General features: G+C 42.9%; 1 protein-coding gene across 2 annotated transcripts in view; it reads left to right on the forward strand.

Annotated features, from left to right (window-relative positions):
- The window catches only part of LTBP1 (latent transforming growth factor beta binding protein 1), a 1022847-nt gene that overhangs the window by 755822 nt on the left and 239955 nt on the right, over window positions 1–27070 (forward strand). For both annotated transcript variants that reach the window (XM_069234696.1, XM_069234697.1), the window contains exons 14-15: window positions 1472–1565; window positions 19679–19777. In XM_069234696.1, the coding sequence (XP_069090797.1) occupies window positions 1472–1565; window positions 19679–19777 (193 nt within the window). The remainder of the gene's footprint in view (window positions 1–1471; window positions 1566–19678; window positions 19778–27070) is intronic.

The raw sequence follows: 27070 nt of genomic DNA on the forward strand, positions 1-27070 counted from the left end.
CTCTGAGAATAACACCATCCTCTCCCAATCAGTACATCTGATATCTTGATGGCTCTCCATGCCTTGAACATTACACTGCTAATGGGTGATGTGTTCCCAGCAATAAATGCAGGTTAGATAACTAATTTAGCACACCTGAATCCCCATCCCTGTCTCCCGTTTCCAATCCTCCGAGGAGTAGAAGAGTAGGGCAGAGGCAGGGGGAGGAGCAGTCCACAGGCTGCTCTGCTCTCCGCACCAGCAAAGCCACTAAATCTCACCTATACGAGATCCATTGGCAATGTTTTTTCTCCATGATGCAGTGCAGCTGCACTGCTGTGCAACATGGTGAGAAAAAAAATTGACAAAGCAATAGCTCTTGTTTAGGTGAGACCTATTGGCTTAGCCAATGCTTGTTTAAGAACGAACCCTGTTTTTCTTTCAAAGCAGTAGTTATGCAAATAAAATACTTTACAGAGTGTGAACTTTTCATCCTCTTTCTTGTCACAAATAGATGTAAAAGCTCAGACCATAGCTGTCATAACAGAGGAACCAAAGGTGATCAAAGACCACAGATTCCATGTTATGACCAAGAAAAACAGTAGTCTCTTAAAATCTATGAACCTTTGCTGTGCAGGACTGAAACCAATGAACATCAATTCATACAAGTCAGTGTAGTTCAAGGCATATACTTTAATATAGTTGCGCATATTTGTAAATGTCCATCCAAAAAAGATATTCCAGCTCCATCCTCACAAAACAGATGAATGGAGGGAGGTCAGTAGCTGCAATCATGTGATTAACAAGCAAGACCAAATGCTTTTGCTTTCAAATGCGGGTTCAGAGCTATTGGTTTTGCAAGTGCGCATATTTTTTCAGATGCCCGCCATGTTTTTGCTTCCATGGTAGCCATTTTGGAATGATTTTTTATAGCTTTAGAATAACTATTATAAGATGCCTGCCCATGCGGTTGGATGCATGTGTTTGTATATGTGGTCATCTTGGAATTATTTTATTCAGTGTGCAGCAAAAAAAAGTAATTCGAAGACAACTGTGGTGCAAGAACATGCGTACTCATGCGTAGCGGCCATCTTGTGAATATGTTTTCAGTTATACTTTATTATTAAAATACAGTTCCAAAATGGTGGATGGATATTTTGTAGCGGTAAACAAAGAAAATGAAGTATGTGTGAGTAGGCTGTGCAAATAGAGAGAAGTGAGAAGCCCCGTAGCTTTGGGCAAATGCAGATAAAAAACTGAAAAAAATGAAAAGAGAGGGCCGAGAAGGAGAGGGGTGGGGAGTAAAGGAGAAGCAGGGAAGCGAGCATCCCTTTGCTACTGGGCCTTTAAAGAAGTAATGTAAAACTAATTGAAAAATAAATCAATCAATCATTGGCTGGAAGGGGAGGGATGGGAGTCTCTCATTGCATTAATATTAGATGTTAACAGTAGGGTGTACTAAGCCCGCTTTTTTAACCTTTTTTTCACGCAGGAACTAGTATCTCTGGATGACCAAGAAAGAGTTCCATTAGAATCTGGTCAGCCTCATCTTTCTCCCGGTATTACAACGATCAACCTGCAACCAGGTAACCAAACCAATTCTTTTCAGATTGACTGCAGACAAGTTTGTGATGGGTTGCCTGCTGTTTTATTAACAAAGCCCTAGATAAGTGTGGTTCTCTGCACTGCATATCACCCTCTCCACATGCAGATAAGGAAAGCAAAACCTGGGTGGGAGCGTAAACCTGATGTGTCACTACTATAAACACTTTTAATCGGCAAGTGGATATAGTATTGGATCTTAAGGCTTATTTGTTGATTAACATGTGGTGGCTTGTGATACCTGAAAAGGAGCTGCAAGGTCACTTTATGTAGATGTTAATGATAAACAACAATAGACTTCCTTCAGCTTTGTTGTCTGCCTGTTCCTTGGCTTGCTTTAATGCAGAGAACCGATTGGTCTTCAGTGTGACCCTTGAGCTCAGCTCCTTGTTTATCCACCTTACACCCACGGATACTAAATTGAAGAGGTGGTAGTATGAGAAATATTTCACCAGGAATATAAACACCTCCTCTTTTGCTCCTAAAACCAGAACAGCACACTAGGAAATTATTATACTAACATTATTATTATTTTTAGCGTTGTACGTTTATGAATATAGATTCTCTAAAGTGAGCCAAATACCATCTTTCTTTTTACTTTGGAAAGACACCTTATACCATATTATTTCAGTGACAGATAAGTATATCACATGTAAGCACTGTAACCTTGTCCTTCTGCTATGGGTGACAGATCTTATTTGCATTCTTTTGCACATGGCCCTTCTTAGGAGATTTCCCTGAAACGTTTTGATTTGACCTCCCAGTTTTTTGCGACTCTCTGTCTGTGGCCATAGGACTCTGGGCACTTTCCCACCGTACTGCAGGGGAAACTGCACGTGCCCTTCCTACTCATGCAAGGAAGAGGCGCTTACGTGATTGGTTGAGGTGCCACACCCAGGCGTGCCCTGTAAAAAGTTACACCACATACCCAGGGCAGGTACGGTCCTGACCACTAGTGTGATGTTGCACTGATTATGCCACCCACCAGAGTAGCCTCACCAAAATGCACTAGGCCTGGTATTGCAGGCCTGAGGAGGCACAGGTGCGCCTATGCTCGGGGTGGCATCTTCCCCACTGGGGCCAGCCCTGAGCAAGGCTTCCACTACCCCCTGAGCAACCTCCGAAGGGCGAAGCAGACGGTAGGCAGAAGGCAGGGCAGGGACACAAGGATGTCCCATGCCCTGGTAGGGGGGAACTCCCATGTGGGTTTCCCCACAGAGGAGATTGGCTCTTCCTTGAGGTTCTGCTAATTTTCTCTGAGTGGCCTTAGGGCCCTGGGCACTTTCCCATTGTAAGTGCAGTAGGAAAGTGCATGCACACCGTCCCTACATAAGTTAGGAAGGGCGTCTACCAGTATGTGCACACTTGTACGTTGGTGTTTTCATGTATATACTGAGCCTGGAATGGCTTGCCTATATGTGCACACTTGCACGTTGGTATTTTCATGTATTCACTGAGCCTAGCATGGCCTACCAGAATGTGCACACTTGGCACATTAGTGTTTTCATGTATATACTGAGTCTGGCATGGCTTACCTATATGGGCGCCCTTGCACATTAGTGCTTTCATGTGTATACTGAGCCTAGCATGGATTGCCTATATGTGCTCACTTGCACATTGGTGTTTTTGTGTGTATACTGAGCCTAGCATGGCTAGGCAGTTTGTGCACATTTACATATTTTTGTTTTCATATGTATACTGAGCGATGCACAACTTGCCAATAAGTGCACACTTGAAGATTAGGGTTTCTATATATGTACTGAACCTGACACAGCAGGCCTGTATGGGTGCACTTGCACCCTTGGGTGTTCTCAAAGTATGTCTCTAGCCTGCCCCTGCAGGCTTGTGCGTGCGCCAGGGCTCATGTGCCCATGGAATGAAGAATGCCCATGTGTGTTTTCACTGCCATTGAGAGCTGCTCTGCCTGTAGGTTAATATGGTGGAACGTTTATACAGGGAGTGCAGAATTATTAGGCAAGTTGTATTTTTGAGGATTAATTTTATTATTGAACAACAACCATGTTCTCAATGAACCAAAAAAACTCGTTAATATCAAAGCTGAATATTTTTGAAAGTAGTTTTTAGTTTGTTTTTAGTTTTAGCTATGTTAGGGGGATATCTGTGTGTGCCGGTGACTATTACTGTGCATAATTATTAGGCAACTTAACAAAAAACAAATATATACCCATTTCAATTATTTATTATTACCAGTGAAACCAATATAACATCTCAACATTCACAAATATACATTTCTGACATTCAAAAACAAAACAAAAACAAATCAGTGACCAATATAGCCACCTTTCTTTGCAAGGACACTCAAAAGCCTGCCATCCATGGATTCTGTCAGTGTTTTGATCTGTTCACCATCAACATTGCGTGCAGCAGCAACCACAGCCTCCCAGACACTGTTCAGAGAGGTGTACTGTTTTCCCTCCTTGTAAATCTCACATTTGATGATGGACCACAGGTTCTCAATGGGGTTCAGATCAGGTGAACAAGGAGGCCATGTCATTAGATTTCCTTCTTTTATACCCTTTCTTGCCAGCCACGCTGTGGAGTACTTGGACGCTTGTGATGGAGCATTGTCCTGCATGAAAATCATGTTTTTCTTGAAGGATGCAGACTTCTTCCTGTACCACTGCTTGAAGAAGGTGTCTTCCAGGAACTGGCAGTAGGACTGGGAGTTGAGCTTGACTCCATCCTCAACCCGAAAAGGCCCCACAAGCTCATCTTTGATGACACCAGCCCAAACCAGTACTCCACCTCCACCTTGCTGGCGTCTGAGTCGGACTGGAGCTCTCTGCCCTTTACCAATCCAGCCACGGGCCCATCCATCTGGCCCATCAAGACTCACTCTCATTTCAGCAGTCCATAAAACCTTGGAAAAATCAGTCTTGAGATATTTCTTGGCCCAGTCTTGACGTTTCAGCTTGTGTGTCTTGTTCAGTGGTGGTCGTCTTTCAGCCTTTCTTACCTTGGCCATGTCTCTGAGTATTGCACACCTTGTGCTTTTGGGCACTCCAGTGATGTTGCAGCTCTGAAATATGGCCAAACTGGTGGCAAGTGGCATCGTGGCAGCTGCACGCTTGACTTTTCTCAGTACATGGGCAGTTATTTTGCGCCTTGGTTTTTCCACACGCTTCTTGCGACCCTGTTGACTATTTTGAATGAAACGCTTGATTGTTCGATGATCACGCTTCAGAAGCTTTGCAATTTTAAGAGTGCTGCATCCCTCTGCAAGATATCTCACTATTTTTGACATTTCTGAGCCTGTCAAGTCCTTCTTTTGACCCATTTTGCCAAAGGAAAGGAAGTTGCCTAATAATTATGCACACCTGATATAGGGTGTTGATGTCATTAGACCACACCCCTTCTCATTACAGAGATGCACATCACCTAATATGCTTAATTGGTAGTAGGCTTTCAAGCCTATACAGCTTGGAGTAAGACAACATGCATAAAGAGGATGATGTGGTCAAAATACTCATTTGCCTAATAATTCTGCACTCCCTGTAATGAATCCTAGCAGCAATAGTGGATTGCAGTGGAGCAGCCTCATCATGTTGACTATATATAGCAAGAAAAGGGGTGAACCCTGTAACCCGTGGACCCGGGTAAGCAAATCTACATACAAAAAATTGGTCAGTGTGGGAAAGTATAAGCCTTGATTTCCATAGCAAAAATACACCCTCCCTGGAGGTGAGGTATTTGTATAATTACATTTATTTGGTTAATTCTTCTTTATTATTTAGAAAATCAAATTCTTTCGTAAATCAATACTATAAACCAAAAACAAACTTGGAATAAAGCATCAAGAATATCAATAAAAATCAGATAAAACAAAAAAAAATAAAAATGGGGTGCTCCTACAAAGTGATGGCGCAATGAAAAGTGAATAAGTGAATTCAAAGTGCACCAGTGGTATTTACAGATATACACACAAGAACATATGGCTGTTGAAAATTCTGTGATTTCATAATCCAACACCCATGGTTAGAGTTTCATAAATCCTCAACTATATTTTTAGCAAACAGTCCACAATGACTCATTGTTGACGTTTCAACCCTAGCAGTAAATGAATTTCCAACGGGTCATCATCAGGACCAAAGACTATTGTAGGAACCACCAACAAGGGACCAGGCAGATTAATATTGTCAAGTGCCTACATCCCCATACATGCAGGCAATAGCGACAAGGCTCAGCGCCGAATAATCAGGCCAAAATCATATTCTCATGTGCTTGCATCCCCATACAAGCAGGTAGTGGCTGGAAAATATTTGTGAAAACCCAGGTGTAACAAATATCACTGCAAAGGTGAGTCTTTGGCCTCTCAACCTCTCGAGGCACAGACACCGTAAGTCCTCTCCATCTACCATGGGTTTTCGACAGCCACTTTTTCTTGTGCATATATCTGTAAAAACCACTGGTGCACTTTAAGTTCACTTATTCACTTTTCACTTCGCCATCACTTTGTACGAGCACCATATTTTGTCTTTTATACAGTTTTAACTGATTTCTATCAATATTCTTGATGTCCTATTCCAAGTTTGTTTTTGGTTTGTAATATTGATTTACAAAATAATTAGATTTTATAAATAATAAAGAAGAATTATCCAAATACATTTAATTATACAAATACCTTACCTTCAGGGAGGGTGTATTTTTGCCGTGGAAGTCGAGGCTTATACTTCCCCCACAAGAACCATTTTTTTTAAATGTAAATCATCATGTTTACTATTATTAGGTTCCCACTGTCAAACCCTTTCCAATGGTAAAGGCAGTTTTGTCAATAATACCTTCAAAATGCCACTTCTACAAAGTGGGCATTTCCATGTTCTAAAATCCTTCTTGTGGGACTTTTCAATTCAAGCCTTATTTCACTGGGGGCTGGAGAAAAACACATCTGTGCATTCCCCAGCGACAACTGTAAATCTTGGACAACTGAAACATCAGACCTCTGCCATGTGAGGGCCTGGCTGGATAGATTGGATGGAGAGGTTTTGACACTTTGCCTCACGGAGCCAGGTCATGGCCCCACTAAAAATGAGGCTCTACATTCCAGGGCCCCATGGCAGACTGGACTGAAATTTAGGGGAGACATCTGTGGTTCAAAAGGCAACCCTTTGAACCACCCCTGACGTCAAAAGCCCACTTCAGTAAAACTAGGGGAACCACACTTCAACAATTAGAGGTACACTTGCAGGAGCGCAGGACTGAGTCCCTGTACTGTGTGGTGCACACTGACAGAGGAAGCTGTTGTGCACAGCTGTATTTACTATCCTGGGAAGGGATTAGGCACCCTTCCTGCATCGTGACTGGCCTGGTCACACTTCTTGCTGCAGCGTGACACTCTGAAGTATGCTCTCCAAGGGCTTGTTGGCTTGCCCCCTGTTCTGCGTGGAGGTCTCGGGGACATCAGAGACCTCCTGCAAGCGACCTACACCATCTGAAGTGTCATTTTGAGAGCGGTGCCCTTCCAGGCGTCTAAGTCGTCTGTCGGATTCCATCAGGTAGCAGGGGTGTGAGCATTGAACTAAGTATTGGACCTGGAAGCCGGATTTGCTTGTTGAGGGACCTGCAAAGTACAGCCCGCATTCAAGGAGTGTGGCCCTTCATCATAGGGCCGCATCATGCATAAGTGTTTGGTTGGTAGTAAATGGATTACTGGTTGCGGGACCTCACATGGCCCACTGTTGTCGAGTGTGCTGCATTTCTCTTGTGCGACAGCTGACTGCACCCTTATTGCGTGCGGTGTACATGTCACTGGTGCGACTGTCAGAGGTGGTGGCGTACCGGGAGCAGTGCCGCAGTCTACCTCATGCTGTACTGCTGAACTGGCTCCTCTGTGTGTGTGAACCGGATTTGCCTGGTGCAGTTCAAGTAATTGCGCACCAAACGTTGTGCCTCACTCCAGGGAGGTGCAGAATGGGAACTAATTGTGTGTTCAGAAGTGCCTGGTGTAACCCAAGTCATCGCCCACCAGACGTGGTGTTTCATACCAGAAAAGCACTGCATTGGTAACCTTTTGTGAACAGCTGGATTGATTAGTGCACTCAAGTCATCGCGCACCAGACGTTGTGCCTCATTCCAGAGAGCCACGGCAGTGGTAACTTTTCACGTGCAGTGGGATTGTCTTGTGTGACTCAAGTCATTGCACACCAAACATTGTGCCTCATTCCAGTGAGGCACGGCACTAGTAACTTTTTGTGTGCAGCAGGATTGTCTGGTGCGACTCAAGTTATTGCGAATCTGATGTCGTGCCTCATTTCTGGGAGGCCCTACATTGGTAACTTGTCGTGTGTATGTGGGATTGTCTGGTGCAACTCAAGTCATTGCACACCAGACATTGGGCTTCATACGAGGGAGACCCTGCATTGAGCACTTTGCATCTATGTTCAGAAGTGTCTGGTGCGACTCAGGTCATCATGTACCAGACCTTGTGCTCATACCAGGAGGGTACAGAATTTGGTAAACTCTTTGTGTGCAACTCGGGTGGTCCAAGTCATCGCGTCCCGGACATAGTGCCACCTGTCCTGGGAGGTGCCGAATTGGTAACTATCTGTGAAGTAGAGTGTCTGGTTTGGCTGGGTGCCACTGTGAACAACGTGTACCAAGGCTACCCTCCCACTCTGCATTGCAGACATGGGCCTGCGCCAGAAGGCCGGTGTGGAGACTCCTTAGTGAACTTTCCGTGTGGTGATCAAAACTCCATTTGCCGACTTGCCTGATCAGCCATTCGCTCCTTCTTCCCCTGTACGTTTGCCCCGGATCTTGACTAAGTGTAACCACCGGCTGCGAGCAGCTGAGTATTCGGGGAAAAGTTGCTTCATTTCTAACTCTGAGGAGGGGCGGGAATTGGTTGGAGGGTGGTGGAAGTTTTGGGTCCAAGAGGGGTCTGCAGACTCAATTATACCTCACCTCCCAGTTGTCGTAGCACCACATTAGGGTGCTCAAGTGAGCTTGTGCAAGTGTGTGTAGGTGAGTGTGGCTGACATGCGTGGCACAGCATAGCGGTGCGGAGTGAGATTGTGGGAGTGAGTGCCTGGGCTTCATTTCACTGTGCTGCAACATTGCCAAGTACGTTGTTTACCATTGTGGTTGACATTGACGTTTACTGGTGCAGTCTAAGTCATGGAGCTTTTTCAAAAGTGCTATAGTCCCTGTATGTATACATTGTTCCTCCTACAACTGTTTTATATTGAATTGGGGCGATCGTTGGGGTGGGTTTCGTGCTTCCAACTCTGTAGTACGGCACGTGGGTGCGGGGAGGAAAGGTATTATTTTTCTCACATGTACGTACTGCTGAGTTAGATTAACACTGTTGGGCCTCGTACTATTAGTGATATTTCTGAATGTGATTTATGTGCAGATTTACATGATAATGATGTGATGTTAATTCATGTATATGTTAAATACAAACTTTATTTAGATACTTCTCATGTGAAGTTTTGCTTGTGACGCTCAGTGTACTTATTGTGTGGGCATGCTGGGTCAGAGTTTTACAAATTGCCACTGTGATGAGCCTGACTGCTCTGTGCCAAGCTACCCAAGGGTGGGCACAGGTTATACAGTGAGTGTAATCACCCACCCTGACGAGAGTGGTAGGCTCTACCTGGCGAGGGCCTCGCCTCAGCCAACCGGAATGCGTCTCCTCAAAACACATTCACATATCTTTTTTGGTTTGCATTAATGTTAGTCCGTGCAAACCATGGTTATGTTTAATATCCTGGGGAAGGGTTCCATAGTTCATCAAATTTGTCTCTTCATACACATACGTTTGATAATGGCTTTTCATAGTATGTCTTCTGTGTTAGAGCATCCCTATATCTCAATGCCACTAACAAAGATGTACTATATGTAAGTTCACTACGAGGGAAATTAGTGTATGTTAATGCAAGACCGATTAGCATATTGTCAGTATCAGTCAATATGTTGCTAGGCAGAGTGCTACCCACCAGACTTTGGAGCTTCCAATAAAACCCTCCCAAATTTTGGACTAGCCATTCTTTGCAATTTATTTGTAAGAGATGCTAAGCCCATTTTAGACTGGCCTAGAATATAAGAATTTTCCACAGTTAATCTTCCATGCCAATCTATTCCATAGTCTGATGAGCACTTGTTTGCAAATGCTACTTTCTAGTGGTAAATATGCTAAACTTTATACTGATAGACCACTGAAAGAATAAATTGAAAGTGACTCTCATTCTAGGTGCTTCAATATTCCATTCCCTTACCCATGTTCAGGGATCACTGGTTCAGTGTTGGAGGGTGGTCAGCAGTGTTAGATTATGTGGAAGGAATGAGCAGCATCTGCAAGGCTAGCCCAACTGGATGTAAAATGTCCGGCAAGGCCAACGTTTTGACCCAACCAGTCTGGAATCCTGATTGTCAGTTGCCTAAGATGAAATATTACTCAATAAATGGATGTTGCTGAATTCTGGCTATTGTTTTTATCCAAGCACCCAGCAGATTAAAACTGGTTAACAAGTACTAGTTGAGGAAGTATCCGGGGCTGTTCTCTTCAGCAGACCGGTCACCAATGCTTGTTTTAGAGAGTCTAAGATATATCAGATGTCAAAGGAGACAGGAATAGTGTACGATGATCAGCAGAAGGTCTTGAGTCCACCCTCCAATTACAATAGAAGGTTGTAGGACGGAACCACGCAGGTCTTTTCAATGCATGCTTTTACAATGCAGTTCAAACAACAAATGCGTCTTTACCACGCATTCCTGAACCACGCAGATCTTTACAGTGACTTGCTTTAGGGGACACTGACTTTGGAATGGTATAATTTACTATTCCAACTCCAGTCTGCACTACAGTAGGCAAAACGCTGGAGTTAAAATCCAACACAAGTCCAACAATGCGTTCCCTAAAACAAGTTGTTGTAAAGAACTGCGTGGTTCAGGAATGTGTGGTTAAGACGCATTCGCTGTTGAGACTGCATTGTTAAGGAACTGTGTGGTTCCCATTGCGCAGTAAAGGCTGTTTCCCACAATAGAAGGACATGAGTTTCTATCTCATTGTATCAGATACATACAACAGATTTAGGGTCAAATATACTAAAATGCAATTTTGCATTTCTTAAATAGCGACTTCGTAGAAATAGCTATTTAAGAAATGCAAAATGCTATGTACAAAGATAACAATTTCCTAATAGAAATTCCCACAAAGTAGGAATTTCTATTAGGAAATCGGTATTAAGAAATCCCATAGCATTTTAGTCAATGGGCTGATTTTGCATTTCCTAAATATTGAATATTTATTAAGAAATCGCGATTTAGGAAATGCAAAACCAGGGATGGCAAAGGGCCAAAGTCCCCCCTTGGTGCATCCCAAAAATAGGGGTGCATCTGTAGAGCAAACACAAGCCTAAGGGGTATGTTTGTGCTCTATTGCAAAAAAAAAAAAGAAATGCACCTGATTACCACTGACTTTAAGTTGGTGGTAATTGCATTTCCTAAATACCCAAGTTGCATTTAGGAAATGCTTTGTACATCAGAATAGGAATCGCAAATAGGAAATCCCTATTTTAGATTTTCTATTATGGGAATCACAAATTGCGATTTCTACTGGGTGGAAATCGCAACTAGCAATTTCTTAAAGGCCTTTGTACATAAGAAAAGGCCGTTTTGCATTTCGGACCATTAAGAAATGGAAAAGGGCTTTATACATCTGGCTCTTAGACTGTACTCTATTGAGATCTTCTGTGATTCAAATAAGATCTTATTTTTTTACTTGAGTTACAAACCTTTTGTCTCTTATATTCTCTTACTTGTAAGAATTAAGTAGGAATTATCCTTTTATAGGTTTTGAATGTTTGCTAATGTTTTGGGCAATCTTCTCAAGTCTACCTACAAAAACCTCCTGCAAGTCTTTACAATATTCAGAAGATAGGATAAATTGAAGAGCACAAGGAGAGAGAGTGCCTTTATAATTTGAAGACTTTACAAAACTACTCAGAGTATTTGTCCACAGCTTAAGTACTCTGGAAATCTTTCTTGGCTTGTGGTATTCTCATGTTTTTATTTTCTCATTGCTTTCGAGGCACATTTGCCCTCTTGGGGTGCCAAGGATGCAAAAGGAAAAAGGAATGTACACTTTGTGAGAGTCAGCTCTCCACTGTTCACGCTCACAGATTTTATCACTTACCCAAAACTCAGTTTTTGACTTCAGTTCTGTGAAGTCATCACTGAATGCCGATTGAGGTGAATTTCATATTCCAGCATGCACAGGGCCGCAGGAGACAGTATTATCAGTTCCCCCCTCCTAACTTTGGCAGCGTGCTACAAAGCTCATTTTGCTGTAATGCAGGGTGGGTTCTTTGAAGTCATCACTGAATGCTCATTGAGGGGGACTACGTATTCCGGTGTGCACAGGGCCCCAGGTGGCCGTTCTGTCAATCCCCAATACCTGACTTTGGTCATGTGCCATAAAGCACATTTTCCTGTCCTGCAGCACAGGTTCTTTAAAGTGATCACTGAACACTGATTGAGGGTGACTATGCATTCCAAAGTGCACAGGGACTCAGGAGGTGGTCCTGTTAATCCCACATACCTGACTTTGACCGCACGCTATAAAACGCATTTTGCTGTCTCATAGCGCGGGTTCTTTGAAGTCATGACTGAACGTTGATTGAGGGCGACTACGTAGTCCAGAGTGCACAGGACACAGGAGGCGGTCCTGTCAATCCCCTTCACCCGACTTTGGTGGTGTGCCATAAAGCGCATTTGGCTGTCCCACAGTGTATGTTCTTTGAAGTCATCACTGAATGCTGAATGACAGGGTCTAGGTGTTTCACTGTGCACAGGGCCTCAGGAGGCGGTCCTGTCAATCCCCAACATCTGACTTTGGCCACGCGCAATAAAGCACATTTTACGCCCGGGCCTGTGCCTTGGCAAAGACTAGGCCAAAAGTGGGCTTGTCTGCACCCGTCTGCGGCGGGACGAGGCTGGGTCCTCTCTCTTGGCCCTAGGACTCTGCTTTTAGCTCTTGCCAAGGAGTGTTTTTAGCTTCTACCTGTCAACATGGCGAAAAAGGCCCTTACTGCATGTCAGAAATCTGGTGATAAGGGGCTTTGTCACTCTGCCCCAATAACTTCCTATCTCACCTCCGCAGTGGGTGCCATTTCCACAAAAATGGAAAAAGTGGAAAGCCGCCTTGATGCGGTTTAAAAAGTATTGACATCTAACAAGCATACAGCAACCCCCCTTGAAACAGCAGCAGTGGCTACGATGTTAAACATACCAGCCCCTGCTCTCTTGTTCAATCCACCACTTCTAAAAAGGACTCCCCGTATAATAACACTGTTGCCAATTCAAATAATGATCCTTTACAGCCCTCCAAACCCCAAGCGGCCAAAAGGAAAAAGCGTAACACTTCAGCTCAGAAAGATCCTGTTGCCGCAAAAAAGCCTCATACAAAGATGGATTATTCTCCCATTAATAATGATGTCCTGCCTAGTTAGTGCTGAAATCAAGGCGGCTTTGTTGGAAGTATGTAAGCCATTTTTTGCAAATCTGGAGACCTGTTTGACAACTTTTCGGCTGGATGGCCTTTCCCAAATCAAGCATCTAGGTGACAAAATGCACACGCTTTTATCCCAATGCTGGTCCAGGCTTATTACCCTGCATATAACCACCCAGCCTGGTCCTTCTTCCGCCTCAGTCTGTTCTGCACCAAATTATGGTTCGCTTTGCCCTGCACCAGCTAGTCTATAGCCTCTACCATCGGTGCAGATAAACCCTCAGGTTTACCCTGACCAGAGCTCACAGTCATCACGTGATAATCCATCTGCCCCTGTTGCAGGGTTGTTATTCTGGTGTCAAAAGCAATAATAGGTGCAGCTCACTTTTAAACAATGAGTGTGTGTGTCATTTGAACCTTCCCCCTGAGCGAACGCTGTTTCTTATCATGTCGGAAGGGGTGCCACCATGGCCCGAAGGCAGGCAAGAGGATTGCCAAGGTTTGAAGAACAAAGTGGTCCACTGGTTCTATTGGAATACAGGTTGGCAGTCAAATTTTGCAGACAAGATTACAATGGTTAGGAGGGTTGGTTGGGTGGGGCCATCGACCAAATCCTCAAGAGTTGGCTGTGTGGTGATAAACCCTTGTTGTTTCAACCTGTGTCTCGGAAGCCTGCTGTTGTAGGTCCTTCTACTACCCTTTCTTTTTACAAAAGAACCTCTTTGCTGTCCTCAAGGGTCTGCCAGATGTTGAATGACTGGAGGAACCTGCAACTTTGTTTCCACTACACCTCCTTCCACTCCACAGGAGGGTGAACTATCTTGTGTTCCATTTTCTACAAAAGAAATGACTAAATTGGACAACCTCAGGATTATGTCTTGGAACATAGCAGGCATAAGTAATGTACTAGGTATCACTGATTGGCTGAAATGATTAAAGGTTATGATGTTATCTGCTGTCAGGAGTCCTGGGCCTTTGAGGACTTTCACATTGATGGGTTTCAATCTTTTTGCCTCCCCGTGTTACCATCCATTTCTGGCATAGCTAAGGGGGGGCTGGGGGCACTGATCCCTCTTGAAAAAAGTCATCTTAAAGCCAAATTGATTTCTTGTACCTCCTGTACACATATTCTGCGGTTAATAATTCCTGGCTTTAGGGACGTTGTGTTAATCAATTTTTCCTTTACTTATTCTGTTCACCATCCTATTGATCCTATTAAGGGAGTTGGATCAATCTATATCTAATTATTTTGAGAGATTCCTGAACAGCAAAGCTACTTTACTGATGGGTGATTTTAACATTCCCCCCTGCCCTTTCGGTGGTGATCGGGTGTGTGGGGTTACCAAATTTATAGAAGATAATCTGACCCACTTTACACACACTGCATATGGAGAATCCTTGAACCTGATTATAATGACATTTAATTTATGTTTTAGTTCTGACTTTTTTAATGATTGTGAGTATGGTTCAAAAATTAACTTAATTATGTTTGCCCTGCACATTGTACCTTCTATTCAGGGTTCCCTTATTGTCCCCTCCATTTTAAGTGATCACAACCAAAATGTCTTAGTTTTGTCCTGTACCCCCTTCTAATCTGCAAAAGCACATCCACCCCTCTGCCCTAGAGTTCTTCAACAACAAGGGAATTTGCCTTAGGTGGGACAAAGTGGACCGTAATGAATGTTTCCAAAAGTTAATATCTGGGCAACACAATAACTTTATGACTTGTTTGTCTGACGAGGCTAACTATGGCCAGGCCGTGGAGGGTGTCCAGGGAATCTCTCAATACGCATCCAGCCCGCTGGTATGTCGACCGCTGTCTAGGGAACCCCGTCCCTTTAATGGTTTAACTCTAGCTGTACTATAGCTCTAAAAAAGCTTAAGCAGGCTCTAAAAGCATCTCCTCGTTACATGGCCCAAGTTAGATTACAGAGGGCTTCGTATAAAGCTGCCATAGAGGCTAGAAAAGTGATCAGGAAGCAGGTCTGGGATGATCTACAAGCAGCCTCTGTTCTCAGGGACACAAGGACTTTCTGAGAAGTTATTAACAGACCCTATTTCTCAGATGATAATCAACCCAAACTAGAATGCAATATTTCCGCTGAAGAATGGTTAAGCATTCTTCTAAAATATTTAGTGACAAGGGCCTCCGCCAACCCACAGCAGAAGTCCCAACTACACCTAGTGGAGATAATCTTGCCTTAAGCAACACTATTGATATCATTGCAGTAACTAGAGCCATCCTAAACTCGTCTCCTAGTAAAGCGCAAGGTCTGGATGGTGTTCCTGTCAATGTTTTCAATAAGAACCCAACACTCTAGGTGGCCCTGTAAACAAATGTTGTCCGCAAAGTTGTAGGAGGAGCCATTCCTTCTGTAGGGAATCAGTTCTGGTACCCATTTTTAAAATAGGGAACAGGAATTAGCCTTCATGTTATAGGCCCACCTCTCTACTGGATTCCTCGGTCAAGATCTTAAGGCGAGTCATTCTCCAACTTCTATAGGATTGGGCTTTACATTTTTTTTCTAAGGCTCAGTATGGTTTCCTCCCGGGTGTCAGAAAAATTGAGCAAAAATTGAATCTCCTTATGATAGGAGGGAATTATGTTCAAGTCAGGGGAGGGGCACTCCACATGGCCTTTATATACCTTTGATGCAATTTTTAGGTTCACAAGAAGACTTGTTAATAACCCCATTAAAGAACGTATCTCTCTTTAGAAGAGCATGTTCCTGTCCCAGGGGACTTATGGGGCAGGCATTTTGGGTTATTCCTCTTTGTGCAATCTCCAAATGATAGAAAACAAATTTCTGTGTAGGCTACTTGCTGGCCCAGGAGCACGGCCACCCTTATTACTCAATTGAAAGCCAGTTTGGCCTTCATTGAGGACATAGTCCAGGTTGCCCCGTTGTTATTATTGTTAAAGATTTGGTCCTCACCTCATAATTTTTTCTCTCAAATGATTCTTACAGATTGCCTCAAACAAGATTGTGTGACCTAAATCCCTTGGCTTTAGTATGTCCAAAAGACCTTCGCAGTCTTAGGGCTGTCAATATTTTTCCTTCGCCCAGACAAAATTAACGGGAGCACGACAAATTTGGTGAGATCAAATTTTCTCTCTGCCAGAATGCAACTCAGAGTTGCAGAATGTCAGCCAGTGCCTTCACTCACCCACGAGTTAGATCTGAAGGAGGTGGAGGACGCAGAACACTATCTCACTTGGGTCACAAACCTGTAATGTAGATTCCTCTTGACACACTTTAGATTAGGCACCTTGCACTATCTGGTAGCCAATCCCAAGCAGGGCTTGTGGTTCTCCCCCTTATTCCCTCTCCCTGTGGTGGCTCTTCCAAGCAAACCCTGGCCCAGTTAATCTTTTTCTGTAGTTTTTATTTTAGACCAAGGATGCTTTCTTACATCCCTTGCTGTGCACCTTTGGCTTTAGTTCTTTTATTGCTTATTGTATCGGCTCCTACTGTTAGAGTTTGAATTTTGTTGTGCATCGATTTTAGAGTATGTATGTCAATTTTTGAATCAGGAAAGCTGCGACTCCCACTATCGACTGATGCCCAGCCAACTCTCCCATTACAAATATATCTGTTCTTTCGTTATCAGGCGTCTTGCGGACTGTGCTATTATTTTATCTATATTGTATGTTGGTGGTTTGGGCAGGACAATGACTACAGAGGTGCTGGAAGCTTGGTGCCTCAAATATATGAACTGTTTTATATCGTTCTTGAATAATATGTCTGTATGTTATTTATCTTTATATGGCCCAGTGCTGAATAAAAGTTCTTTGACTGACTGTCTGACTTCAGTTGTGGTTTGCTGCACACTGGGTGTTCTTTTTCACTTCACACTTTGCCAGTTACTTTCAGTAATTTTTGCTCGTAACCAATAAAAAGGTTTTTAAAAATCACAACACATGATTTACTTTTGGCTATTAATGAGACCCCATTCATCAGTGACCAATGAAAAAGTATTTGCTTTTGGGTACGTAGCTCCCCATGACTCGAAAGCCTATAACATTCTCAAAATTCTGCAACCCAACTCCTTCTTCCTACCTGACCCTTTCCTGTATTCCTGCCATATTTCAGAACCTTATGTTGGGATCTTCAAGATTTTTTAAAACAGAGCCCTCCTTCATTGAACTACTTCTCAAATTGTATGCATCCAATCTTAGCCTTGTATTTGCATGTGCTTTCCTCCCAGCCACCCCGCGCTTTTGCAAGATCATTGTAAAAAAAATACAAAAATCTAGAATAACCTTACACCCGACTTCAGAGCTAAGCCATCCGTCTGAAAAGACTAGAGTGTCCTCTACCCGGGTGACAGAACACCCCATAAAACAAGTAACGTTTAAAGCTAGCCACCACTCACGAGTTGTACTCTATGTGGAGTTCAGCAATCCTTCGATTTAATTATTGTTCCAAAAATGTTTGCTCCAGCTGTTGCTGAGCTTCGATCATTTGATTTGTTGTCTCCAGTCTGCCCTGTAATATTGAAAGGTCTTCCACAAAGGTTATTGTTTTTTTGCGTTATGATGTTCTCGAGCATTCTGGGAGTGTATCATGCAGTTTATTCCCTGATGGTGTTACGGGTTTTGTAGCAATCTTTATTCACATCACTTTGTAACTAGGCACTATACCCCATGCCTGTGGTCAATAATAGTTGTAAATTACCTTTGCTGTCATATTAGGACCATAGTGAGGGGCAGGTAACTAAAAGCTTGTGTCACCCTACAGGTAAGGACAGTAAGGCTACACACATCCCTCTAGAAAACAGGAACTACTAATGGAACAAGAGCTTTTTCTAACCTGGAAGATAGCAAAACACAGCTCCATTCCCCCATGGCACTCCCTTAGCTCATTTGATGCAGCCAGTGACTCACAGGTGGCTGCCTGTCTGAACACCTCTCTTTCATTTTGTTGAAAGGGATGCTCAATCAGCTAAAAAAAAAGTAGATGTTTGTCGTTTTTCTACTTTTGTGGCTGATTAAGCTTCCTACTCAGCAAAAGCAAGGAAGGCGCACAGCCAGTAAACCACCAGTCATCTGCTGGCTGCGCTAAAAGAGGCCAAGGAAGCAACACAAGAGAATGGAGCGGTTTTTAATGTATTTCAAGTAAGACGGCCTCAGCTCCAATAGTGTTGCTGAGGACCACAGTGCTTCGAGGTGCCATTAGGAGCTAGGAGCAGAGAATGCATTATTAGAGAGCCCATAGCAATAGCTTCAGCCTGCAAAGGGAGCATTTTGATTGGAGGGACCATCCGGGGTGGTAATAGAACATTATAGCCTGCTGCCTGTGAATATAATTGTTGTTAAAGAACCTTTCCCGAGTTATAGGCCAAAGTCAAAGTCAGAGGGGCTTTAACACTGTTAGAATATCACACCCAGTGATGGTAGAATGTTCTAAAATAAACAGGGAGAAACAGAAAGACAAGCATTGGAATGTTAGAACAATCTGCGGGCCAGTATTTATTTCCGAGAGCCAAATCATTGTCTTTATTTGACCCCTCAACATTCCAGTTTTCTAATTAGGCATCATTGCCTGCACTGATGAGCAATAACTGCTGTAACAACCCTCCCTGCAATTACAAGCCTGAGCCACAGGCGAGATCCCATAATGAGAGGGAGAGTAATTAGCAGCTGCAAGTGAGGTCAGTAAGACTATTAGTACACTCTTCCAGTGTCTATAGTGGTGAATTTCATTTGATGTGGCAAACAGCTCCTTTGAATGCTTCAACACCAGTCATTGTTCAGAAACTGCAACGCTTTGTCTTTGTGCCAGTTGCATTTCTTCCTTACCAAAGTAGAAACCTAAGTCCAAATGGCGCAGTACAGTAGGAAAAAATAAAATGTTAGTTTCTTTTTTCTACTTTTTAAGGTTGCTAGGGCTTACATTCCTTCTTGCCAAGGAAGGGGGGGCGTCTGAAAAAGAGCTACTCCTACAGTCTTCAAATGACCACTGGCACCTTTTACTGGAGGTGAATTGTGGGTGGACTGCTAAGCACTGGGTCTGGACATCCCTAAGAAGCAGTGAGCTTACAGACACAAAATGCTCCCTTTATAGGCCTGCAACAACACCTGTAACGCAAGGGGAGAATTGTGATTGGCCGACTCCAAATGTTCTAGTCTAGGTGATAATTTTAACTAGATCATTGGAATCTTGGAGCTCCACTGAAGACAATAGAGTGGCAGATGACCATTAATGACTGGTATAAAACTCCTGCTCTAGTAGTTTGTTGCTATGTATCTCCTTGTTTAACATTCTACTCTCCGCGGGGGTTCTAATAGCATTGCAGTTATTCTACCTGGTCCATACAGGTCATTAAATTCCCTCACCCTCGGCATAGGCTCTCTTCTGCCGCTCAAAAGTTATGACTCAGGTACAGCACTTTTTCACCTGCTTCTTTGAACATTGGTAGGTTATGCGCCCACATAAGCAAGGTACGCACTACCCATTGTAGTAAAAAAAGTAAACTATTGATGTCTTGCAATGTACCTTTGCCACAATGGTAAATATTTAATTGCCCTCAAGCATATTGTCTCATAGCACATACTGTATGGAATGTCCAAACGTAGCATATGCCAACTCCTCTTAACTTTTTGCCTCTGCTTCCTCTAAACAGTTGTGATAGAAAAAACCTCACCTCCTGTGCCTGTTGAGCTGGCCCCAGAAGTCTCGACATCAAGTGCAAGCCAAGTGATTGCACCATCTCAGATTACAGGTATGGTTCCTTCAGTTTGAAGGTGTAGCAGTGTGATTTATACTGTAGTGTTTAGACACAAAAGGGCCCCTGAAGAGAATATAATTCCTACAAAGGTTAAAGGACCTTCATTCCCAGTACTTTGGGGTTAATGCACAGTTTACCCGAATCGCTAACTGGGAATGGAATACAGACATTTAAACTCTTTTGAACACTGGCAAATTCTGAACTTTACGGGCAATCACTAATATTTGGAAATAGGTTGCATCAGAAAACCGATGTAAAACATTCAGTTTGAAAAACAGGAGTTAGTGCCTTCTGAGAGTAGCAAAGCAACAGTTACCTTCCCATATTTCATGGGTTGAGTGGCACTTCTTCATGGGGAACTGTGCTCTCTAGCAGTGATTACAAACAGAGAATGTATGCTTGGTTGCCCTGAAGCAGGAGACTAAAAAACAGAAGTGGGGGGACTAACCAAGTTTGGCAGTATTCAAGTGACATCATGGCGCTTGACGTAGTGCGTGGTATTGCATGCAGCATCACAGGAAGTGGCATCACAACCAATGGCCTCACAGGAAGTGACATCAGACGTTAAGACCTCACATATGTTTAGCAGGTCTATCATGAGTACATTTGAGTGCATTACAATATTTATCTATTGAGATTTTGTGTTGGAGTTGTGCCAAGAAATTGACACAACCCCAACACAAAATTTGGGCCTCAACTTATGCATTTGGAGGCATATTTATCAAATTTCCTGGCAACCCAATGCACCTTGCTGTGCTAAGCTGCGTGAAAGGGAGAGGGTAGGAATGTGCTGTATATAACATTATACAGCTCTTTCCTGCCCTCTGTTGCACAAACTGCTGCCTAGAACCAACACAGAAGGATCACCTTCCTGCACAAAACAATCTTCAGAGGCATTTTCCAAAAGACAAGGAGAAATAAACGCATTCCAGGTCTACCACTAATGGTAAATCTGGGAATGCCCAAATACATGGGTTGATGCATGGGAACGCCCATGCTCACCAAAGTAATGCCTCATTGGGGCACGGTAACACAAGGCAGCGGCAGTGTTACTCCATATTTACCAAGCCAGGCAAGGTGGCCTTGGGTGGCTTGGGTAATATCATTGAAGGTTTTCTGTCACACTTGTGCCCACTTATGTGGTGCAAGAGAGACACATACCCATGATAAATATGGGCCTTATTTTTTAAAACCATGCCGCAAAGAAATTGGCAAAAGGAGAAACAGGGCAGTAAATCAGTCCTGCTTAATTGGCTGCAAAGTCTGAATTTTAAAATATATTATGGGGTTAATGCACCTGCTACAGAGATCTTTGTGTGCCAACTAAATCTCAGAGATTAATACTAACAATGGAAGAATAACTCTAGATGATAATGTATTTGCTGGAGAGATCTGTGTTTGTCTAGTCCCAGTTTTGACTAAAAGTTGCATAGAGAGTTAATAGGTTTCATGCAAGGTACATTATGAAACATGCAGATGACAGATTTTAATTTAATGTAAATGGGTAAGTGGGTTACTGCTTTTAACACAGAGATCCTTTTGTTACTTGCAGTTCATACATTGCAGTCCTTGTAATATAGCATAGTGAGCGTTGAAGTACATGCGGCTTCTCCACCTTGTAACCTTCACTGTCTTATGTAATACATCCTGTACACTTTTTTAAGTACATGTGATTTATTGTCAGTGTATATCAATGTATAATGTATACTAATGTATACGTGTGATGTGAAGTGGTCTGACACCTTGCATTGATGAGTAGCACTACAGTGTTATAAAATAAATAAAACAAAATAGTGGTATTTACATTGTATTTAAATTGTTATTTGTGTAAATAGTAGGATAAACCAACACATAGGGCATTCCTACAGTGCATACATATATTTTATTATAGGGACTGTACAAAGTCCCTGTCTTAAGTACCTGTGAAGTGATAAGCTGTGTGACTTTGTTTCCCCTCCACTGCATTTAGGTGTGAAGCTTCCCAGTCAGGGTCCTCCAACAAAAAGAGGCTTTCTGGCACCTTAACTTTGGCTTTTATGATGGGCCGCGCTGGAATGTGATAAGCCCTTTCCCTGGCTGCACGCTGCTGATCACAACAAAAGCAGGCAGACGCCATCTACCAGCGTGTTCCCTCACTTGTGTCCTGCCCTGCCTACTCCGATGCATTGGCTTCTTGGTGTTTATGGTTTTGTGAATTACCAAAAATGGACAAACCCGCGGAGACCGTGATGTTAGTCTTCAACGCCTGAGTTTGCTAACATGTTAGGCAGCAAAATGATTAAATGTAACCCTCAGATTTACGTAACATATGACATTGAATAAGAGACGCCTGAAAACCATCTAAGCTGGTCACCGAGAAGGCATTTTATTAAATTGCAGCTGTAAACTGAGGGTGTGAGCTGCAAGCTTGTGGCGCAGTTATTACAGCCTTACCGCCTTTATGTGCCTCTGGGTTTAGACCCTGCAGGTGATGAGGTCACGTTGGGTGTGACTGTGACAAGCTTCGTGCAGTCAAGGTCCAGCTATTCCTGTTTGAGTGGACGATGTTATTCTGCTTTGGGAAGTGAAATGTGCTTAGCTTATACATAGAAACACTGCGCAGCATTCGACAGTGTAAGGCATTGTTTTTTTCACGGTGCAGAAGAATAGGCCTTTTTAATGCTAGCTTAGCGGATAATGCCTAATGTGTTTCTACATGGTGCGCAAGAGAAAGCTATACTTTAAAGCGGCCCCTGCAGTTCAGTTCAATCTGGCTCTGTCTTCTTGCGTTGCTGCCCCCTGCTGGTGCTGATTTGTATTAGACTGCTGTCGGCCAAGAAAACTTGAAATAGGTGAGCTTCAAGTCTGTGGGCCCCACTCCAAAGTGTTTATTGCAACTTACTCTTGTAGTACTCCTGGCTTGCTCTTAAAACTCCTAAAATCCAAGAGGACGTCAATGATAAGATGTACTCTTAGAAAAATATTTGTATATCAGGTGGTAGATTGGGTGACTGTAAGTGAACATTTTCTAGTGGCTTGTTTCCTTCTAAAACAGTTGAGACCTTAGTGTTGAAATCTCTTTATTCGCCCTGCCTTTCTTGCCAGCATTCAAAATACGTCTTTTGACGTTGCCACTTATACCTGATGGCAAGAACCATGGAGAATGAGGTACCGGAATGGCGGGTGAGGGGCAATTAGAAAAACAACAAAATAATGTTTGTTTGCTGTCACTGCAGTTAAGGGTCGAGATGGGGTCTTCCTGCATTTAAAAGCACGTTAGTGTATTGTGTTGCAGCCACATCACTCTCAGTCTCTCCCAGATCCAAACAACCCAGCACCCTACTTCCCTGCTCTATATCCATCAGGTAATAATAATAACAAGCATTTGCAATGCAACTGGTCTTGGTTTGCTCGAGTTGGAGCTATTCGCGTTTTAAACTCCTAACCGGACTTTTCTTGCCACATAAACTTAAAAGTAAAACAGTTTCACATAAGCAAGCCCACGGCCACCATGAAGCATGACAAAGGCACACAAAAGGAAACAGAAGTTCGCCTGAAGTGAAACGTGTTGGCAAAAGTGCAATTATTCATGTAACCGGCAAAAGTGCAATTAGCCATGTAACAGGGTCGATGTCATGCAAAGCTCTCGACAACTGCCCAGAGAGAAAAAGTAGTCCATAAACCATACGGAAAACATGGAGCCTGGTATGTTTTCAGTAGTTGGCTGGTGCGCTCAAGGAGGGCTAAACACCGTAAAAGGCATGATGTGTGCATGCCTTTCACTAATGAAATGAAGCAAATTTTAAAAGGCAAGCCCACGAACCAACCAATCTGATGGGCGTGGTTAAAAGCCCACAGAGAGATTACACTGGGGACAGAGCGCTTTGCGCTCAACCTTGAAAATGGAGGAAAGGGCACGGGCGAAAAGGAACAGGCAGTCCTACGAAAAAACACTAATCATAATAGAAAAAATAATAGTGACACATTGCAGTTAAAAACACATGGTAATGAAACAGTTGAATAAAACAATAAAAAAGAAATATGGCAACCAGAAGACAAAGGATAGTGTAAAAATCAAATGACACAATCAGTACGGTTGGGGGTCAAAATTGACTTAAGGTAAAAAATACAACAACCATGCCATCCTTAGGTCAAGGATTAATTAATAACGAGAAAGAGTATGTGCTAATAAAAAAGGGCAATGGAAAATGTAAAAAGAGCAAGACACATCTAAAAATGTATGGGACTATAGAAAATGCCAAATTTGTTGCTTAAAACATTTGATGATGAGACACACAAAATTGCACAAAAAAGTAACAGAAGCTGCACTGAAAAAAACATTACCATCTCTGTCGTCTTAAGGAATTTTGGGGCACTTAGGCAATACATATTTTGTGGGCCTTTATTTGGAACAACTATGACTTTTCACACCCAGTTTCTGCAAAATCAAACCTGCATTATGCCAAAAAAGTTTCTGAAATGGGGTAAATCAAAAACTGTTTCAAAACGCTTTGCCCTTATAAGGATGAACATGTTTACTGTTTGCATTGCCAGTACGTTAAAACCAATGAAAAATGTTTAGAAAAAAATAAATATGCCTTGCATTGAGCTCCCGAAATTCTCAAGACTTCCCTGAGCAGGGAGCTCCTTGGAAAGTAGGGGCCCTGTGCAAATGTCCACTTTGCCCATGCTTTAAAATGTCTCTGATTACCGTCTAGAAATAGATGTGTGTAATAAAAACTGCAAGGTTATAAAAAAGGCATAGGCTAATACGAAAGATTGGAGGCAATGAAAAATATATGGGATAGTAAAAGTGCCAGACACAACAAATAAAGTGTAAATAAAAGGACTCGTGCAATGAAAAAGACATGGGCAGTAAATAAGGACAATAAACAGGAACATAAGGTAATACAAAATTACCAGAAACAATAAATAAGGACATGGGGTAATACAAATATTTGGACAATACAAAAGAAATAGGAAAACATGGGATGAGCTACTGCAAACACTTTGGACAAAAAATCGGTCTGGGGCAATAAAACGGGACAAGGAGCTATAGAGTTAAAAGCATTGACATAGATGGGAGAGCTATTGGCTTTGTTAATGTCTTTTTATGGGTGAGCACAAAGCGCTGCGTCCCATTCTATAATCTCTCTTTGGGCTTCCAACCACGCCCATGTCACGTCAGTCACTTACATTGGTTCGTGAGCTTGCCTTTTAAAATCCGCTTGCTTTCATTTGTGAAAGGCATGCATATGTCATGCCTTTTCCAGTGTTTAGCCCACCTACCGGTAAACTACTAAAAACATACGAGGCTCGATGTTTTCAGTATGGTGTCCGGACTACTTTATCTGTTTATTTTCCACGCAGCTTGATCACGCTGCATTTTACATAGTGCGATTGCGCAGCGTTTTTTAAAATTTACAATTCTAATAGCTCTAACTCGAGCTAATGCGAGACCCGTTGCATTGAAAATGCTTGTTTAGCCATGTAGCCCAAGAGCATACAGTTGAAGCAGGGAAGCCATAATTTATCCCCGTTATTTGGGTTTCATGGTAGAACTATAGACATTTCATACCAAATCCTTTCCCTCCCTGCCCACTCTCGGGAGTGATCTCAGTGTGAGCAGCAAGGACCAGTTTATTAAATCACTGCAAAATCCTGCAGTCAAATGAGAAAATTTAACGTAAAGGCAAAAGTAAAAAAAATAATTAAGAAATGGGACACACAGCAACTTATTAAGACTCAGTTCGCTATTGGCCATTGCAGCTGGAGCAATGTTAAGACTGTGAGGATGATGAAACCACATCAAGCATAAACCGCAAACGCCAACCCTCGATGACTGCGAGCATGAAGGTGGCTGCAATCCGTAGTGCATGCTCAACAGCAGTCACCAACTATTGGCTGACTGAGCCTTGAAGCACTTTAGGGTGCTGTGAGCAACCGAGGGATTACATTGGTCCATCCTGTCATGTGCAGCTGCTCACTTGGCATGTATATCTTTTTTTCTTTTAACATGAACATCTGCCAACTAAGAGTTAAGCGACCCCCTAAAGTATAATGAAAATAACAATTGCATTGTGAGCAGCTACTTTGACAGGCACAGCTGCCATAATTTAAGGAGAAGGATTTACTTTGCTTTAGTCGCGGTGTCAAACTACCATCATAGGGCAAATGATAGCAAGTTAGAAGGTAACACGATTTTCAAAACACAAACAGTGGAACGGCAACCACAGGGGATGGATATACTGTAATAAGATGTGTTCAGTCAGCACACCCTCTGATCCTCACAAGCTTGGAAGAGGTAGCAACATTGAGATAGACCCAGCAACAGCCAAGAATGCCAAAGCGGGAGGAGCGCTGAGAGGGGCGGGGCACCGTCACTTGCTGTTTCCAAGGCCCACAGTTGCTCCCACTGACATGAAGAGGCAGCCCTTAGTCATAAACGACTAGCAGTGCTGTTACAGCTGGAGCTGTTGACTGTGGAGCTGGGAAACTGGGTTAGAGTCTCGGCGTCAGCTCAGCTGTATGGCATTATAATGCAGAAAAAACATACATGCCTTTACCACGCATTTCGTACCACACAATGTTTTACCACGCATATGTCTTAACCATGCATGCTTTTTCCACACATTGAAAATCTATTTAAGATAATTATATTTGTGGGGGAGAATTTCCCAAGCCGCCCTTTTTTAATTACCCTTACAACCAATAGCCCTACCCACCCCTAAACCCTAAAAACGCCCTTACCACCCAATACCTTTACCCACCCCTAAACCCTAAAAAGACCCTTACTACAAAATACCCTTACCCACACCTAAACCCTAAAAACACCCATACCACCCAATACCCCTACCCGCCCCTAAACCCTAAAAGCACCCTTGCAGCCCAATATCCTTACTCAACACTAAGCTCTAAAAATACCCTTAACACCCAATTCCCTTACCAACCCCTAAACCCTAAAAACACCCTTACCACCCAATACCCCTTCCCACCCTAAACCTTAAAAACACCCTTACCACCAATACCCTTATCAACCATTAAAACTCTAAAACACCCTTAACACCTAATACCCTTACCCACTCCTAAACACTAAAAACACCCATACCACCCAATCCTTTACCCACCCTTAAACCCTAAAAATACCCTTACCAACCTATACCCCTACCCATCCTTAAACCCTAAAATACCTTTACCCATCTCTACCCCTACAATTTCCTAAGTCCCTATCCAACCCTACGCCTACAACCCCTACCAAACCTAAAACCTTAAAAATGTATACATGTATGAATGCATATATATATATAT

Source organism: Pleurodeles waltl, chromosome 5, assembly GCF_031143425.1.
Source record: "Pleurodeles waltl isolate 20211129_DDA chromosome 5, aPleWal1.hap1.20221129, whole genome shotgun sequence".
NCBI classification, from domain to species: Eukaryota; Metazoa; Chordata; class Amphibia; order Caudata; family Salamandridae; genus Pleurodeles; species Pleurodeles waltl.